The sequence below is a fragment of the Bos indicus genome, chromosome 16, assembly GCF_029378745.1.
Source record: "Bos indicus isolate NIAB-ARS_2022 breed Sahiwal x Tharparkar chromosome 16, NIAB-ARS_B.indTharparkar_mat_pri_1.0, whole genome shotgun sequence".
Taxonomy (NCBI): Eukaryota; Metazoa; Chordata; class Mammalia; order Artiodactyla; family Bovidae; genus Bos; species Bos indicus.
The window spans coordinates 616,639-635,185 of record NC_091775.1 but is presented as its reverse complement, the minus strand read 5'-3'; the positions used below and the strand labels follow the sequence as shown (position 1 = coordinate 635,185).

Here is an 18,547-nt window from a genome sequence, read left to right as displayed (position 1 = left end):
TTAACTATTCTTCTCTATTTCAGGATAAAACAATATTTCTGCAATACTGAAAAGAGCAACAATCTCAGAATATGTGGGTTATCTGGACAAATTAATTTAAGAATTACTGCCTCAAATCTGAGGACATCAATTTCTTAATATAAGTAAAAGTAGCAAAAATTGTCATACACACTAATAAGGCTGACATGGAAATAATTTAGATGAAAGAATGCCACAAATAGTACAGTGCTATGTAAGTGATATCATTATTATTATTATTGATTTATACTAAAATAGATAAATTTTCAGGGAGTCAGTTTGTCTCACATAGTCCTAGCATTATCTCTTTTCTTAATTACTGAAATACAGAAAGGACCAGCAACTAAAATACTAAGGTAGTAAGATGATAACATCCTCCACTTCCATCTCCTCTTTCATAACCAGGGATTCCCAGATGTGAGTGATGGCTGCAGAGAACTGAACTCTGTTTCCAGAGTTCGTACTGCTAGGACTTTCTGGCAGATGGGATGTGCAGCAGGCGCTCTTCATTCTCTTACTGCTGGTTTTCAGCATAGCTGTGGTTGCCAGTGTAGGGATGGTCCTGCTGCTCAAGGTGGACCCTAGGCTCCACACATCCATGTCTTATTTCCTGAGCAGTGTGTGCTCCTGTGATGTTTGCTGCTCCTCCACTGTCTATCCCAGTATGCTGGCTGATTTCTCGTCTGAGCTAAAGAAGATTTCATTTAATTTGTGTGCTGTTCAGATGTATTGTTTTGGGACCTTTGCAGATGTGGAATGTCTCATGTTGACTATCATGGCTTATGATCACTATGTAGCCATTTGTAATCCACTTCTTTATGCAGTTGTCATGTCCAGGAGATTCTGTACCCAGCTTGTAGTTTTTGTGTACTTAGAACCTTTGATCTATCCAGCAGTTTTTTACCTGTTGCACAATTCAGTTGTCATTCTGCAATTCCAATGTCATCAATCATTTTTTTCTGTAACTTCCCACCCTTATTAGTCCTGTTTTCCTCAGATACAACCATCAGTGAGATTGTGATGTTCCCTTATAGCAGCTGTGTTCTGGGTTGCAGTATCATCATTGTCTTCGTCTCCTGCAGCTACATCATAACAACCATCCTTAGAATGAACTCAGCCAAGGGGAGATGCAAAGCCTTCTCTACATGCGCCTCCCAGTTAACCACTGTGGCTATATTTCTTGGCATGCTCCTGCTCATGTATCTCAGACCCAGCTCCAGTTACTCTATGGACACAGACAAAACCGCCTCTGTCTTCCACACTGTTTTCATCCCAGTGTTAAATCCACTGATCTACAGTTTAAGAAACAAGGATGTGAAAACTGCACTGAAAAGAGCAATTGTCACTAAATTACATTTTTACCCAAAATGATTTATTTAAAGATTTTGATAGCTAATGTTCAGGTACTTTGACTGAGTCTGGTAGTCTCACCAATACAACTTTTAGATATTTTCCATCGCTTATCTTTATATCTAAAATGAATGTGGGGGTCAGAAATTATTTGTCTTCATTGTCTCTCTAAACTAAGGAAGAATAGTAATGGATTCACTTTGCTGTTTTTTAGAAAAGATATATTATATCTCTTCTCTGTTCATGTGTATGCTTCAGAGAGATATCATGGGCAGAGCAATCCTTCTTCCCACACCAACTCAATTTGTGGTCCAAATATTCCAATAATTTTTTAAAAACAATGGGATTAATAAACTTTCTCCCTCAAAAGTGAGAGTTAGTGGGTTAAAAGGTTTGTTTTTGCCTTTCTTGTGTAATAGTAACACATGTTCCATCATGATACTTAGTAGTACTTAACTAATAAAAATAAAGAAAGAAAGAAAGAAAAGAAAAACCTCCTACCTTAACTCAAAGTTTCATTGATGTAAAAATGAGTTTTGCCAATTTTTGAAATTAAAAAAAAATCTATTTTTAATAGGTTATTCCAGAATATCTATTTTAGACAAAATTCACTTATGCTTTTATCTTTTGGCATAGATTAAATATATATCAGAGGCAGGGGTCATTGGATGTAGAGAATTTCTCAATCTTCTATTCTTTGTCATTCTGCCCTGATTACATCAGTGGGAACAACTTTATAGTAACTACATGAATGGGAGTTGGGGGCAATGTACCAGGACCTTCTCTAAAGTTCACTAGAAAAGAAGACTCCATCTCTTTTCATGTGCTCATAGCATTATTCTTCTTAAAATTAGGGGAAAAAACCTGGTTAATATAGTTGCAGTTGTAAAGGAATGGTTATTAAAAAATTTGTGTTCAATGGGGAAAAAAGTAGTATTTGCATTAGTACTCTATTTGTAAGTACTTATATTCTCTCTCTGTATTCATGAAGTAAACAGGAACTGTATCGTTAACAATTTAAATAGTGGTGATTGCCAAGTAGATGGATACTAAGTAATCCTCACTTTGTAACACTAAATTAAGTACTTCAGGTTGTTCTCACAGTAATAAATTAGCAGTTAATCCATTTATGAAACACTTAACATTATATCAGGTTGTCATGACCACTCATTTTATTTTACATCACCAAAAATGAACATGGAATCACTCTTTTCTGATTCCAAGAGGATGGGATAATGAGTTATACAAGGTTTTCAATTTAATTTCTTTTCTAATTCTATATATCTCATTAGGCATAAAAAGTGCTGAATATTATGTACTTTAATATATCATAAGAATAAAGCAACACATTAAAACATAATTATCAGCAGGTTATTTGCTTTCAATTACTGATTGAATTGAGTTTTAACACAAAAGTATATATTACTCTAAGATATTTTATTTTATATTCCAGATAATATATTTGCTGTTCATAGAATATTTCACATATCAGGAAATTAATTACAGTCCAACTCCTTCCACATTCAATTTACTTTAATAAAAACATACTAAACATATTCATGTCTATAAAAATTAAACCTTTCTGTTTCATAAAATTAGATTCAATGACTATATTTCACATATATGTATAAGATAAAGAGACATCTCTTAATCTCTTTACCATTGTATTTTTAACTCTTTTCTTTAAAGACTGCTTTAATAGGATTTTCTGGTTCTATTTGTGTTTAATCTTAAGAAAATTATCAGGCAGTAAACACTCAATGTTCTGTCTGATTGACATTTTTAAAGTATGAAAATATAGTGTGCATATCTGTGCCTGTGTATGTGTGATACTTCTTCTGGGTGTATTAATACTCACTACATCAATAAGTGTGTGGCTTGATCTTAAGAGGCAGCAAATTTAACCTAGTTTGAAGTCATCTTCTTCAGCATTCTATGAACTGAAAAAACCATAACGGAATTGGGTCTGAATTTATATTTCAGCTCGCTAGCAAAGTGACCTACAACAAATCATTTTTTCTCTTTGGGATATAGTGTCTACTCTGCTAAAAGATGGGCTTAGACAGAATAATCTTTCTTGTCTATTCCTGCTACCACATTCTGTAGCTACATTGGTATGAACCTATCAAGACAATAGCCAATTCTTTTGGTGTGCGTGTTTTTTCTCTTTAAGCATATTCATTACAATAGACCTTGGATGAAAGTGGCAATCATAAGACAGCATGTGTTTCAGGAGTCCTAATGCCATCAAGCTGGACCCATTAAACCATTATTTCATTCTGCCTTTTTAAAATGGGTAATCAAATGTATTAGTCATGAGAAAAAAACTACACAGTAGCTAAAATTAAAGTGAAAGACATCACTGGTATTGATGTTTAATAACCAGAGGATTCACAATGATAGTGTGTTAGTGGAGGTGGGTATTGACATATTTCATATAAAATTATATGATGATATAAAAACACTGTTGATATTTATTAACAGAGCAACTATTTATGATAATACCTGAAGACTGGAAGAAAAGATTTCCACACCTAAAGATACAGAGAAGGACCACTGTGAAATGGGGAGGAGGGACGGAGACATGGCATGGTCAGACCCACACCCCAGGCGGGCAGCTCACAAATGGAGGGATGGAGACAACTGCAGAGTCTCTCCCCAAGGGAGTGAAGGGGCTGAGCTCCCATTGGACTGCCTCGCCCAGGGCCCCTCCACTGCAAAACAAGCCCAGAAGGTCTGGCTTTGAAAGCTGGAAAGGCGTGCCTATGAGAGAGCTGGATGGCTGTAGGAAACAGACTCAATTCTTAAAGGGTCTGCACATGATCTCATGCATTCTGAGTGTGAGTGTAAAGGCCTTAATTTTAAGGGAGCCCAGATCAGATCCATTTGCTGATCTTGGAGAGCCTTTTGTAGAAGCAGCAGCCAAGTGGAACTCCTGTGGAAACACAGATGCTGGCAGCAGCCACTTCTGAGATCTCATTTGGGCACTAGGACACTCTTATGACAACCAGCATTGCCTAGTCCTCACTCTGCTCTGTTAGTGCAAAGTGCTTACTCATCCACTAGATAGTTGCCATCAGACCCAGAAGCCCCAGGTGCTGCAGCTAGATGCTCAGGGACCAGAACTCTCCCAGCAATGGGCTGAAATGAACCCCAACCTCTCCAAGCCTCTGACCAGCCACAGGGACCCCAGTCCTGTCCACTAGCAGGCCTGGAACAGTCCTAGCCCCTCCATGCCTGTAGCCAGTCACCTCAGGACCTAAGCCTGTACAACAATGGGCCAGGAGCCACTGTATCAGGCAGAACATTTTAGCCAAACTGGCCAGAGGGCAATTCACCTAGGAGTACTTCCACAGTAGCTGGCTCCATCACAACACAAAGGCTCACACAGCTCACATACAGGAACCCTATGTGGTGGAAAGATAGGAAACATAACTGACTTACCTAGTACATATACATAGCTCAGCTGGTAAAGAAGCTGCCTGCAATTCAGGAGACCCTGGTTCAACTCCTGGATCAGAAAGATCCCCTGGAGAAGGGATAGGCTATCCGCTCCAGTATTCTTGGGCTTCCCTGGTGGCTCAGCTGGTAAAGAATCCACCTGCAAAGTGAGAGACCTGGGTTCAATCCCTGAGTTGGGAAGCTCCTCTGGAGAAGGGAATGGCTACCCACTCCAGTATTCTGGCTTAGAGAATCCCATGGACTGTGTATCCATCGGGTTGCAAAGAGTCAGACATGATTGAGTGACTTTCACTTCACCTCACTTCATGTAAAGTGAGGAAGCAGAGAAATAAATTCCAAACAAAAGGACAAAATAAAACCTCAGAAGAATAACTAACCTAACTGGTGATAAGCAACTATGATAAAATTTCAAAGCAGTCATCATGAGGATGATTCAATTTTCAAATTAATCAGTGTGATACATCACATTAACAAGTTAAAAAAATAATCTCATATGTTCATCTTAATAGATGAAAATAAAGCTAATGACAAAATTCAACATATGATGTTGAAGTTGATATAAAGAGAGCATAGCTCAAAAAACAATAAAGGATATATATGACAAACCTATAATCAGCATCAAACTCAACAATGAAAAGCTGACAGCATTTTATCTAAGATCAGGAGCAAGACAAGGATGCTCATTTTCATCAATTTTATTCAGTATAGTGCTGAAAATCCCAGTTTCAGCAAGAAGACAAGGTAAAAAATAAAAGAAATCAAAATGGAAAAGGAGACAGTTTTAATAAAACTATCATTACCTGACCTGGAGAAGGAAATGGCAGCCCACTCCAGTGTTCTTGCCTGGAGAATCCCATGGACAGAGGAACTTGCCAGGCTACAGTCCATGGGGTCACAAAGAGTCAGACACGACTGAGTGCACACGCGTGTGCACGCGCGCGCACACACACACACACACCATTACTTGAAGATTCATGATATAGTATCTAGAAAATCCTAAAAACATTGGCAACAAATAAAACTATTAGGACCCATCAATAAATTCAATAAAGCTGCAGAATAAAAGTCATATACAGAAATCTGCCCTACCTTCAGCTATATATTGAGTACTATATATGTTTCTGAACAGCTATTGTTGTATCACCCTTTGATGTAGAGATTAATAAAATGATTAAGGGAACTTAAATGCACATCACTTCATCAACATTTTTATTTATAAAAATATTTTGGTTTTGCTTCGCTAAACATAGTGGAAACTATAAGATGAAATATGATAACTCTTTAATACCATCATAATTATAAACTGAAGATAAACCTCTGGTGTAAGATCATCAAAGAAACTAAGTAACTGAGGATTTCAATGCTGTCCTGATGAATCAAATTAGTTTAGAACTGGATCTAAAAATTCACTTTTTTTGTTCCTGCAGAATCCATTTAGAGGGAAAAAAAATAAATGATTTTGTATGTGTGAAATTATACAAATAACTGAAATCTTGTTGGATAACATGTGACTTCAGAAATGAAATCACAGACAGTTAATGAGGAAAAAAAGGTATTGGTTAGTAACATATCATTGAAAAACTGTTATATTCCAAAGTAGGAAGGTGAAGGAGATTGTTTCAGCAGTAAAGAAACATTAAAAATAATTAAGGGTAAACAAACAAACAAATAAATAGTCACTATATTTAATAAATCTATTAATTTCAAGGGAAATAACAGATAAAATAATTAAGTGGAGAGTCCATTTCAGTTTCATTATATGTCTGATTTGACTGGAGGAAGATGATGTAGACTCGGGGTCACAATAAATCATACTGAAAAATCATTTAACCTTCCTGATATGATCAATTTTCTTCAAGTGTGAAGAATTAAAGTTCAGCCTTTTCTAAAGTTGTTGCAGCATTCATGGGGGAAAATACAAAACTAGATATCTAATTAATCACATGCTTGCATAACACAGAAGAGTGAGGGCAAATGCCTTAGAGATTTAACTCCCAACTGTCACTAAGTAAAAATTAAGTGTGATCTGTCTATATTGTTCACCTGCCAGAGGCAAGCTCAGCAGAACTTGCTCATCGTAGGTAGGTTTCTGAGTTGCCAAATTTGAAGAATGAAGAATAAGAGCCTTAAATTTCAAAAACTAAGGAATCAAATATTTGGAGACTTGTAAATGAACACTTTATTTAGTTATTTCCTTTGGTTAATAACCTGTAATCTAATGGAAAAAACATTGTATTTTTTAAAATAATTTGTTTAATTGGAGGCTAATTATAATATTGTGGTGGTTTTGCCATACATTGATATGAGTCAGCCATGGGTGTACGTCTGTCCTCCACTGTATTTCTTATTAAAGCAAGACAAATCAGATTTATTTTGATTAGCAAACAATTTTACATATGTATATCTTAAACAAAATTAAGGGGAAAAGCTGGATTTTTTTTTTTAATTTTTTAAAAAATTTTATTTTATTTTTAAACTTTACATAATTGTATTAGTTTTGCCAAATATCAAAATGAATCCGTCACAGGTATACATGTGTTCCCCATCCTGAACCCTCCTCCCTCCTCCCTCCCCATACCATCCCTCTGGGTTGTCCCAGTGCACCAGCCCCAAGCATCCAGTATCGTGCATCGAACCTGGACTGGCATCTCATTTCATACATGATATTTTACATGTTTCAATGCCATTCTCCCAAATCTTCCCACCCTCTCCCTCTCCCATAGAGTCCATGAGACTGTTCTATACATCAGTGTCTCGTACACAGGGTTATTGTTACCATCTTTCTAAATTCCATATATATGCGTTAGTATACTGTATTGGTGTTTTTCCTTCTGGCTTACTTCATCCACCCCATTAGAACTGATTCAAATGTTTTCTTTTTAATGGCTGAGTAATACTCCATTGTGTATATGTACCACAGCTTTCTTATCCATTCATCTGCTGATGGACATCTAGGTTGCTTCCATGTCCTGGCTATTATAAACAGTGCTGTGATGAACATTGGGGTACATGTGTCTCTTTCCCTTCTGGTTTCCTCAGTGTGTATGCCCAGCAGTGGGATTGCTGGTTCATAAGGCAGTTCTATTTCCAGTTTTTAAAGGAATCTCCACACTGTTCTCCATAGTGGCTGTACTAGTTTGCATTCCCACCAACAGTGTAAGAGGGTTCCCTTTTCTCCACACCCTCTCCAGCATTTATTATTTGTAGACTTTTGGATCGCAGCCATTCTGACTGGTGTGAAATGGTACCTCATATGGTTTTGATTTGCATTTCTCTGATAATGAGTGATGTTGAGCATCTTTTCATGTGTTTGTTAGCCCTCTGTATGTCTTCTTTGGAGAAATGTCTATTTAGTTCTTTGACCCATTTTTTGATTGGGTCATTTATTTTTCTGGAGTTGAGCTGTAGGAGTTGCTTGTATATTTCTGAGATTAGTTGATTGTCAGTTGCTTCATTTGCTATTATTTTCTCCCATTCTGAAGGCTGTCTTTTCACCTTGCTAATAGTTTCCTTTGATATGCAGAAGCTTTTAAGGTTAATTAGGTCCCATTTGTTTATTTTTGCTTTTATTTCCAATATTCTGGGAGGTGGGTCATAGAGGATCCTGCTGTGATGTATGTCAGAGAGTGTTTTGCCTATGTTCTCCTCTAGGAGTTTTATAGTTTCTGGTCTTACGTTTAGATCTTTAATTCATTTTGAGTTTATTTTTGTGTATGGTGTTAGAAAGTGTTCTAGTTTCATTCTTTTACAAGTGGTTGACCAGATTTCCCAGCACCACTTGTTAAAGAGATTGTCTTTAATCCATTGTATATTCTTGCCTCCTTTGTCAAAGATAAGGTGTCCATATGTGCGTGGATTTATCTCTGGGCTTTCTATTTTGTTCCATTGATCAATATTTCTGTCTTTGTGCCAGTACCATACTGTCTTGATAACTGTGGCTTTGTAGTAGAGCCTGAAGTCAGGTAGGTTGATTCCTCCAGTTCCATTCTTCTTTCTCAAGATCGCTTTGGCTATTCGAGGTTTTTTGTATTTCCATACAAATTGTGAAATTATTTGTTCTAGCTCTGTGAAGAATACTGTTGGCAGCTTGATAGGGATTGCATTGAATCTATAAATTGCTTTGGGTAGTATACTGATTTTCACTATATTGATTCTTCCAATCCATGAACATGGTATATTTCTCCATCTATTAGTGTCCTCTTTGATTTTTTTCACCAGTGTTTTATAGTTTTCTATGTCTAGGTCTTTAGTTTCTTTAGGTAGATGTATTCCTAAGTATTTTATTCTTTCCATTGCAATGGTGAATGGAATTGTTTCCTTAATTTCTCTTTCTGTTTTCTCATTATTAGTGTATAGGAATGCAAGGGATTTCTATGTGTTGATTTTATATCCTGCAATTTTACTATAGTCATTGATTAGTTCTAGTAATTTTCTAGTGGAGTCTTTAGGGTTTTCTATGTAGAGGATCATGTCATCTGCAAATAGTGAGAGTTTTACTTCTTCTTTTCCAGTTTGGATTCCTTTTATTTCTTTTTCTGCTCTGATTGCTGTGGCCAAAACTATATTGATCTTTTTAAGCAGTATGAAAAGGTATAACTAAGATTTAAGATTTTTTTTGAATATTTTAACAGTAAAAAGTATCATATTGTTCATGTTGTGTGTGCTCAATTACTCAGTCATGTCTGACTCTTTGTGACTGCAAGGACCATAGCCCAATAGTCTCCTCTGTCCATGGGATTTTCCCAGCAAGAATACTAGAGTAGGTTGCTATTTCCTTCTCCAGGGCACCTTCCTGAGCTCCAGATTGAAGCCGTGTCTCCTGCATTGCAGGCAAATTCTTTGCCACTGTGCATAATGACTTGTTACAATACTAATACTATTAATAAATTGTGCAAATTCAATTCCATAAAAACCACATACCATATTTACTCAAGTCTAAAGCAAAATCAGTTCATCATTCATACTCCAATTCTCATATATCAACAGAGTGCATGCACATACAAGCACACACGTGCACATACATATAAACATACACACAAATAGAAGCTTATATCAAATATATGTTTGTTACTTTTGTCCCATCTATTTTTAATGAACAAGCCAGGTTAAAATCTAAAGGGTTGAAAATGCATTAGCTAAAGTTTCTTGTTTCTGCTTGTTTCCAGAATTTTTCTTTATCTGGTCAAGAGACATGTCTTTTGGCACCAGACTGCTCCTGCACATGAGTAATAATAATGTGGCAAAGCAGTAAAATATTTCTAGAGACAATTTTACTAAAATATATCTAATGCTCAATATCTACATTAAAAAGTAGAGCAGAGACAGTAACCATATTGTTCATTCTGCAGAGATAAGTTCATTCTGTCATTATTTAATACATAATAATAAGCAAACTAGGCTCCCCAGGTGGGTCAGTGGTAAGGAATCCACCTGCAGTTCAGGAGATGGGGGTTTGATCCCTGATTCAGGAAGACACCCTGAAGAAGGAAATGGCAACCCACTCCAGTGTCCTTACCTGGTAAATCCCATGGACAGAGGAGCCTGGTAGGCTTCAACACTGAGTTGAAAGAGCCAGACATGTCTTAGCGATTGAACAAGCAAACAAACAAATAAACACATTACGATTCTTAAGTACTCAAGAAGTGCAATCACTTGTATTCTTAGTTGGATAGGTATCTGTAAAATATAAGGTTGAATACTCCAACCTTGTCTTTAATTAAGGTGTTACTTTCATATTATGTTTGACATGCAATGAGCTTTCAGTAAAGAACTGATTGCTGAGATAAAGCAGTGAATGTTCCAACTAGTCACATACATCATAGATGACATCCAAATTTAGAGTCAGACTTTCTCAAAACTCCTATCCTACACTTAACCTTTTAAAATCAAATAGTGGGGAAATTTGTATGGGCTATTTTCTCAGAATAAAATGTACTGGAATTAATTTTATCTGATTTACAGGTAATATTTTGTCTCAAAAAGAGTGAAAACATTGATCTGTCATTGTCTCAGTCATTTCTGGAGCATTTTTACAAGAAGAATAAAGAAGAATGGATGGGGAAAATTGCACTTCCTTGAAAGAATTCCTTCTCTTGGGAATTAGTAGTAGCCCTATAATCAAAGTGACTCTATTTACCACGTTTCTGGTTGTTTATCTCATTGTTCTTGTTGCAAATCTCGGGATGATCGTTTTAGTTAGAACAGAGCCCCAGCTGCACACACCCATGTACTTTTTCCTCAGCTATCTCTCCTTCAGTGACTTCTGCTATTCCACAGCCATTGGACCTAGGATGCTGGCAAGCTTCCTCATCAAGAACAAATCCATCCCCTGCTATGGCTGTGCTCTACAATTCCTGATCTTCTGTACCTTTGCAGATTCTGAGTGTCTACTGTTGGCAGTCATGGTCTACGATCGGTACATGGCTATTAGCAACCCCTTGCTTTATACAGTCAAGATGTCTGGCAAGGTGTGCTCCCTGCTGATGGCGGGGGTTTATATGGTGGGAATTATGGATGCTTCGATAAATACAATATTAACCTTCCACTTATGTTTCTGTGGGTCAAACGAAATTAACCATTTCTTATGTGACGTCCCTCCTCTCCTCTTGCTATCTTTCTCAGATACACAGGTCAATGAGTTAGTGATATTTATCATTTTTGGCTTCACTGAACTGAACACCCTCTCAGGTCTTTTTGTGTCTTACTGTTACATCATCCTAGCAGTGATAAAGATCCACTCTGCTGAGGGGAGGTTCAAGGCTTTCTCTACCTGCACCTCCCACCTAACTGCTGTGGCAATTTTTCAGGGAACTCTGCTCTTCATGTATTTCAGGCCAAGTGCTTCCTACTCTCTAGATGAAGACAAAATGACCTCCTTGTTTTATATCCTTGTGATTCCCATGCTAAATCCTCTGATTTACAGCCTATGGAACAAAGATGTGAAACAGGCTCTCATGAAATGTGAAAATAAAAAACGGTTCCATCGAAAATTTGCTCGTATACATTTTCCTCCCAATGTTACACAATGATTTATGAAAATCAAAATTGGTTTGACTAATGTTGTATGATTCCATTTGTATTTATACTATCTTCCAATCCTAGCAATATGTATGATTTCCTAAATGCCACAGGTTTCATTTTATATCTTAAACTTCTGTTTAATATTCCTTATTTGTGGAAAATTTTCAGAGTCTTCATTTGTCAAATTTGTGTTTCTTAAGTCTTTATATGTGTTAAATTTTTTTTTAAATTTTCTGAAAATTAGTGTTTTCTAAGTTGCTGTTGCACTCTATGTGGGCTTTATTTCATCACAACTCCATCTGCTTTTATACTAATGAATCTTGCCATATAATGGAAGTGACTAATGTCAATTAAATAATTATTAAAATTATTTCTAACAGACTGTAATTATGATATAATATAAAAAGCCTTGTTGTTGGTCAGTCATTGTGTCCAACTGTTTGTGATTCCATGAATTTAAGCACATCAGGCTTCCCTGTATACACACATAATCCTAATATCATTTTTATTTAAAAACTAAAAGCCAAATAGTGTAGAAAACAGCTAGTTGTCCCTATGGAATGTAAATATGTTGAGATTTTTGATGTTTTTACAAAATCTTTGTTTCATGAATGTGTTTAATGGAGAGTGTTTGTGTTTGTGTGTCTGTGTAAGTGTGTGAGGGTGAATGGGCATGCATTTGTTTTCTAATGTATTGAATGATAACAAAGTGGCTACATAAGGATTGGTGAACTGGAAATTAGGAATGCTTGCAGATCAGAGGCATTCACTGTTTCTGAATAAGTATAATATTGGGCATTAAGGTACAGGGGGACCAAAGGCAAACTATTCTAAAAGTCTATATTCCATGTGCAATCAGCTTACTTGTATGAATTATCAGATGATAAATTACATCATATCTGTTACTTATTCCTGAGAGACTAGGGGTTCACCACCCAGGGACCAGACACAGGGATGATTATATAATCCGGGTCAGGCAGGAGGCAATGCTGAATCCTCCTGCAGACAGAACTGCGTGCAACGAACAAGCCAGGAGTTCTGGGACAGGCACTGATATCTTTGCTGTTCCTTTGATTTATATTTGAGATTTCCTTATGTTTTAATGCTTTTTTGAAAGAAGGTATTTTATATAAACAAAGGAACGTATGAAATAGTACACACATTTTTATTGTAGTTAGTTGTAGTTGTTTATTTTAAATACATATAAATAGGGAATATAAAAGGAGCAAACATACATTATGGAAATGGTCAGATGTTTTTTAATATTTTAAATATTTATCAGTTATACTATGCATTATGTGTAACATACATATTAGATTTCTATAAATGCTTTAAGTTTTAAAGGAAAGTATTTTTTCTTAATTATGTCTTTCTAAGCAGATATACAAGTTAAGTTCTAGGGTTGAAACTCTGCACAGTGATCACTAGACCACTGTTCCAATGCTCTTCTGTATCCCTCATCTGCATTCAATTCCTGTGTTTTAAATTCTCCTAGAACATAAGAGGACAAGTGGAGGAGAAGGGAATGACAGAGGATGAGATGGTTGGATGTCATCTCTGACTCAATGGACATGAGTTTGAGCAAGCTCTGGGAGTTGGTGATGGACAGGGAAGGCTGGTGTGCTGCAGTCCATGAGGTCACAAAGAGTCAGACCCAACTGAGTGACTCAACTGACTAACTGATGACATTATGTATCACATAATTGGTTTGGGTAAAATATAACAGGGGGACATAGAATTCCATTGTCCTTCCAAAGACAAGTAATTCTTAAACCAAAGAAAGGCAGAACTCAGAGATACTGAAGAGAAATCTGGCTCAAATAAAACATTCAAACAATGTTAAAATGTTTAGAGAATTGGAGTGGGGCCACAGCTCAGATGTGAATGTCTCTGAGGTTACAGAAGTGTGACCATGAGAGTATTTATGTTATGTGTCTTATGAAACCGTTATGGCAGAATACAAAGTGTGGAAGAGAGTAGGTTAGGGCAGAAAGGACTCATGCAGCAAACCAGGCCTTCTTCCTTGCCTCTATGACCCTTGCTACCAGCATCTCTGCAACTGGATCTCAAATGCTCTTCATCATCTCCCTGGTATAACTGCAACTTCCAAGCAGAAGAATGGTCAGCACTGGCATGTTACTCTATGTGCATCTCAGCATTAAGTTCATAGAGCCCCTTCCACCCTCTTATCCAAAAATCACCAACCTCTCTGTCCCAGCGGGTCCTGAAACATGAACCATCTATCCCTCCTATGATGAGGTTGGAGGGACTTGAGAGGTTAATGGGGAAGTGAGGACTTCTTATATTCAGAACTGGCTATAGTTCTGCCCTCTCCACAGGGGGAATAAGAAAGCAATATATTCATCACTTGTGCTTCTTATTTACTACTCTTCTCTAACACAGGGTATAACAACATTTCTACATCATTGAAAAACAAAACAAACCAAAAAACACAGCAATCTTGTCAAAAGACAAGTTATGTGAACCACCCAATTATCAGACCCTTGCTTCACCCAGAGTATATCATTTTGTTAGTGTTAGACAGAAGTAGCAAAGTGTTAGTCACTCAGTTGTGCCTGACTCTGCGACCCCATGGACTGTAGAGCCCACCAGGATCTTCTGTTTATGGAATTCTCCAGGCAAGAATACTGGAGTGGATAGCCGTTCCCTTTTCCAGGGTATCTTCCTGACCCAGGTATCAAACCCAGGTATCCTGCATTGCAGGTTAATTCTTTACCATCTCAGCCATCAAGAAAGCCACAAACATGGTCATAAATACTACACAAGTTGGATTGAAAACAGTCTGATTTAGTTCGATGAAAGGGCACTGCAAAACTATATAGTGCTTTGCAAATGTATTGTTGTCAATTTTTTTTTCATTTAAACAAAATTGGAGAATATTTCTCAGAGTCTGTTGGCCTCATGCAGTCCTAGGAAGGTTTGTCTCTTTTCTTGATTACTTACATCTACAAAAGGACCAGGGGGTTAACTATAACGATAGTAAATTGACATATTTACCCTCCATTTCCATTTCCTCTTTCACAACCAAGAATTTCCCAACAGATCTGAGTGATGACTGCTGAGAACTGCAGTGTGGCTGCTAACTTCACATTCCTAGGACTTTCAGACAGAAAGCACGTGCAGCAGGGGCTCTTTGTGCTCTTCATGCTGGTTTATGGGGTAACTGTGGTTGCCAGTGTCGGGATGACCCTGCTGATCAAGGTGGACCCAAGACTGCACACACCCATGTATCATTTCCTGAGCAATCTTTCCTCCTGTGATGTCTGCTACTCCTCTGCTGTCTCTCCCAAGATGCTGGCTGATTTCCTATCTGAGCATAAAAGGATTCCATTTGACTTGTGTGCTATGCAGATGTATTTCTGGGGGGCCTTTGCAGATGTAGAAAGTCTCATTGTTGGCTGTCATGGCTTATGACCATTATGTAGCCACTTGAAATCCACTTCTTTATAGAGTTTCCATGTCCAGAAGACTCTGTACCCAGCTAATATCTGTTGTCTACGTGGAAGGTTTGGTAGATTCAGCAATCCACACCTGTTGTACATTTCGACTATCATTTTGCAGTTCTAATGTCATCAATCACTTTTTCTGTGACTTCCCGGCCTTGCTAGCCCTCTCCTCCTCAGATACATCCATCAATGAGATAATGCTGTTCATATCCAGTAATTGTGTTGTGGGGACCAGCATTATCACTGTCCTCCTCTCCTACAGCTACATCATAGCAACCATCCTTAGGATGAATTCAGCCGAGGGGAGACGCAAAGCTTTCTCTACATGTGCCTCCCATTTAACTGCTGTGGCTATATTTCATGGCACGCTCCTGTTCATGCATTTCAGACCCAGCTCAAGTTACTCCATGGACACAGACAAAATAACCTCTGCCTTCTACACAGTTGTCATCCCCATGTTAAACCCACTCATCTACAGCTTAAGGAATAAGGATGTGAAAGTTGCCATTAAAAAAGTAATCAGTACTAAATTGTGTTCTGAGTGATATAGTGTTTTCAACCAAAACTACATATGTAAAGATTCTGAGAGCTGAAGTTCAGGTACTGATAGATTCTTGTAGTCTCATCATTACAGTCTTCTGGATATTACCCATTAGTTACCTTTGTGCATAAATTGAGTGTTGAAAGTAGTCATTGGTGATCTTAATTTGTCTCCAGACTAAGAAAGGGGAGCAATATGCTGTTTTGCAGAGAGGATCTTTTTTAAACCTCTTTCCTTGGGTAAGCCTCCTGTGAGATAGCATTCACCAAGCTATCCCTCCACCTATGTCAATTCAACTTACCATCCTATGATTCCAGTACATTTTTTAAACAATAGGTTTAATAAAGGTGCTCAGCAATAAGAGAATATTAGTGAGTAAAATAGCATGTAAAATTGTAGAGGCAGTGAATAAATACTTTCATATACAAAATAAATTCATAAATAAATAAGAATAAACATAAAACCATGTGTTGTAATTAAAACCTCGATAGATGCAAGTTCCTTTCCTTTCTTGTTCACCCATTATCTATTTTGATATTTATATTTCTGAGCTTCAGAATGCCATTCAAAAACACTTACTGAATAAATGAATGAGGACCCCTTGTATTATTAAGCAAAGGAGTCCTTGTAAATTTACCAAATACACTAGAAAGAACCCCTCCCTTTATTTCACTTTATTCTAGTATATTTACTGTGCCTTCCACATGGTAAAGAACCTACCTGCCAATGCAGGGGAAATGAGATGTGGGCTTGATCCCTTAATGGGGAAGATTCCCTGGAGGAGGGCATGGCAACCCACTCTAGTATTCTTGCCTGGAGAATCCCATCGACAGTCAAGCCTGGTGGGCTTTAGTTCATGGGGTCATTAAGAGTCAGGCACAACTGAAGTGACTTAGCACACATGTGTACTCAGTGTAAAAGAAATATGTCTCTGTTTTGTACCTCCAGACTCAGTTGAATAACAGACACAGGGATCACAGGGATTGACAGAATTTCATGAATAGTCTATTCCTTATACTTCTGCCCCAATAATATCACTAAGTAATCATAGAATCATGTGTACTAGATTGCTATTACACTTCAGAGACTGGTTATCATCCTGTGGATGTTCTATCTTGCCAATATTGCAGAGACCAGATATGGTGCTATTCACAGATGTACAGAAACTCATGATTAGAAGTTGGGGGATGAAGAATCTGGGTCTTCTTTAAAGGTCACTGGAAAAGACAACTCCACCTCTTGAGGTGTTCCTAGCATTTGCCTTTTGCTGTCATTGTTTTTAGTCACAAAGTTGTGTCTGACTCTATTGTAGCCCACCAGGCTCCTCTGTCCATGGGATTTCCCAGGCAAGAATACTGGCGTGGGTTACCATTTCCTTCTCCAGGGGATCTTCCCTACCAAGGGGTTAAACCTGCATCATTTGCATTATTAGGCTGATTCTTTACCAGTGAGCCATTACCTCAGTTAATATTTAAAAAAAAAAAAAAAGAAAAAGGCCAATTGCTATCTTTTAAATGAAAGAGAAAGTTTTCATTTTAAGTATTGGTATACAGGAAGATAAGAAACAAACACAAGGTAATGTTTAGAATTGTTTATATTTGCAATGATTGATATTGGCTCCCTGTGTATCTGTGGCATGTACTGGAACTTTTATTCTAAACAGAATTTTAGTAGTAGTCATCAAAATATGGCTTTTCCAGTCGTCATGTACAGAGGTAAGAATTGTACCATAAAGAAGGCTGAGTCCAAAGAATTGATGTTTTCGAACTGTGGTATTGGAGAAGACTCTTGAGAGTTCCTTTAACAGCAAGGAGATCAAACCAGTCAATATTAAAAGAAATCAACCCTGAATATTCATCGGAAAGATTGATGCTAAAGCTGAAGCTCCAATATGTTGGTTACCTGATCCAAAGAGCCAAATGTTTGGGAAAGACCTTGAATTTGGGAATGACTGATGGCAGGAGGAAAAGGGTACAAGAGAGAATGAGATGGCTGGATGGCATTTCTGACTCAATAGACATGAGTTTGAGAAAACTCTGGGAGATGATGAAAGACAGGGAAGCCTGGTGTGCTGCAGTCTATGGGGCTGCAAAGAGTTAGACACAACTTAGTGAGTGAACCATGATCTTAGTGTTTTGAATGTTGAGTTGTAAGCCAGCTTTTTCACCCTCCTCTTTCACCTTCATCAAGAAGCTCTTTAGTTCCTCTTCACTTTCTGCCATCAAAGTGGTATCATCTGCACATCTAAGGTTGTTGATATTTCTCCTGGCAAATTTGATTCCAGCTTGTGATTTATCCAGCCCAGCATTTCTTATGGTGTATTCTGCATATAAATTAAATAAACAGGATGACAATATACAGCCTTGTCATACCCCTTTCCCAATTTTGAACCAGTCATTTGTTCTATGTCCAGTTCTAACTGTTGCTTCTTGACTCATATGCAATTTTCTCAGGAGACAGTACATGAATACTGGTACTCCCATCTGTTAAAGAAAGTAAATAAATAGTCTTGTTTAGGCTTCAGAGACAAAGCAGAGCAGGCCTGTGACCTTGCTTCTAACCTACCTGGGCACTGCCCTGACTGGGAGTGACCGCTGTGACTGCAAGACTTGCAGCCCCATAGATAAGATGGGGGAGGAATCCTGAGATAGTTGAGCCCCTGGAGGGGTCCTGGCCAACCAAGCCCCTG

At 37.6% G+C, this 18,547-nt stretch overlaps 1 protein-coding gene and 2 pseudogenes across 1 annotated transcript; all 3 read left to right on the top strand.

The window, feature by feature from the left end:
• The first annotated feature begins 442 nt into the window (after positions 1-442).
• On the top strand, positions 443-1,389 carry LOC139176513 (olfactory receptor 8U9-like; annotated as a pseudogene).
• Positions 1,390-10,857: 9,468 nt separating this feature from the next.
• On the top strand, positions 10,858-11,858 carry LOC109563630 (olfactory receptor-like protein OLF2). Its single transcript, XM_070768836.1, has one exon. It carries the CDS (start codon positions 10,881-10,883, stop codon positions 11,856-11,858), a length of 978 nt encoding a protein of 325 aa, XP_070624937.1. The 5' UTR covers positions 10,858-10,880.
• Positions 11,859-14,922: 3,064 nt separating this feature from the next.
• LOC139176512 (olfactory receptor 5W2-like) lies at positions 14,923-15,862 on the top strand (annotated as a pseudogene).
• Positions 15,863-18,547: the final 2,685 nt, after the last annotated feature.

Excerpts from the sequence above, each read along its gene's own strand:
- LOC109563630 (XM_070768836.1), top strand. The coding sequence starts at position 10,881 with ATGGATGGGGAAAATTGCACTTCCTTGAAAGAATTCCTTCTCTTGGGA.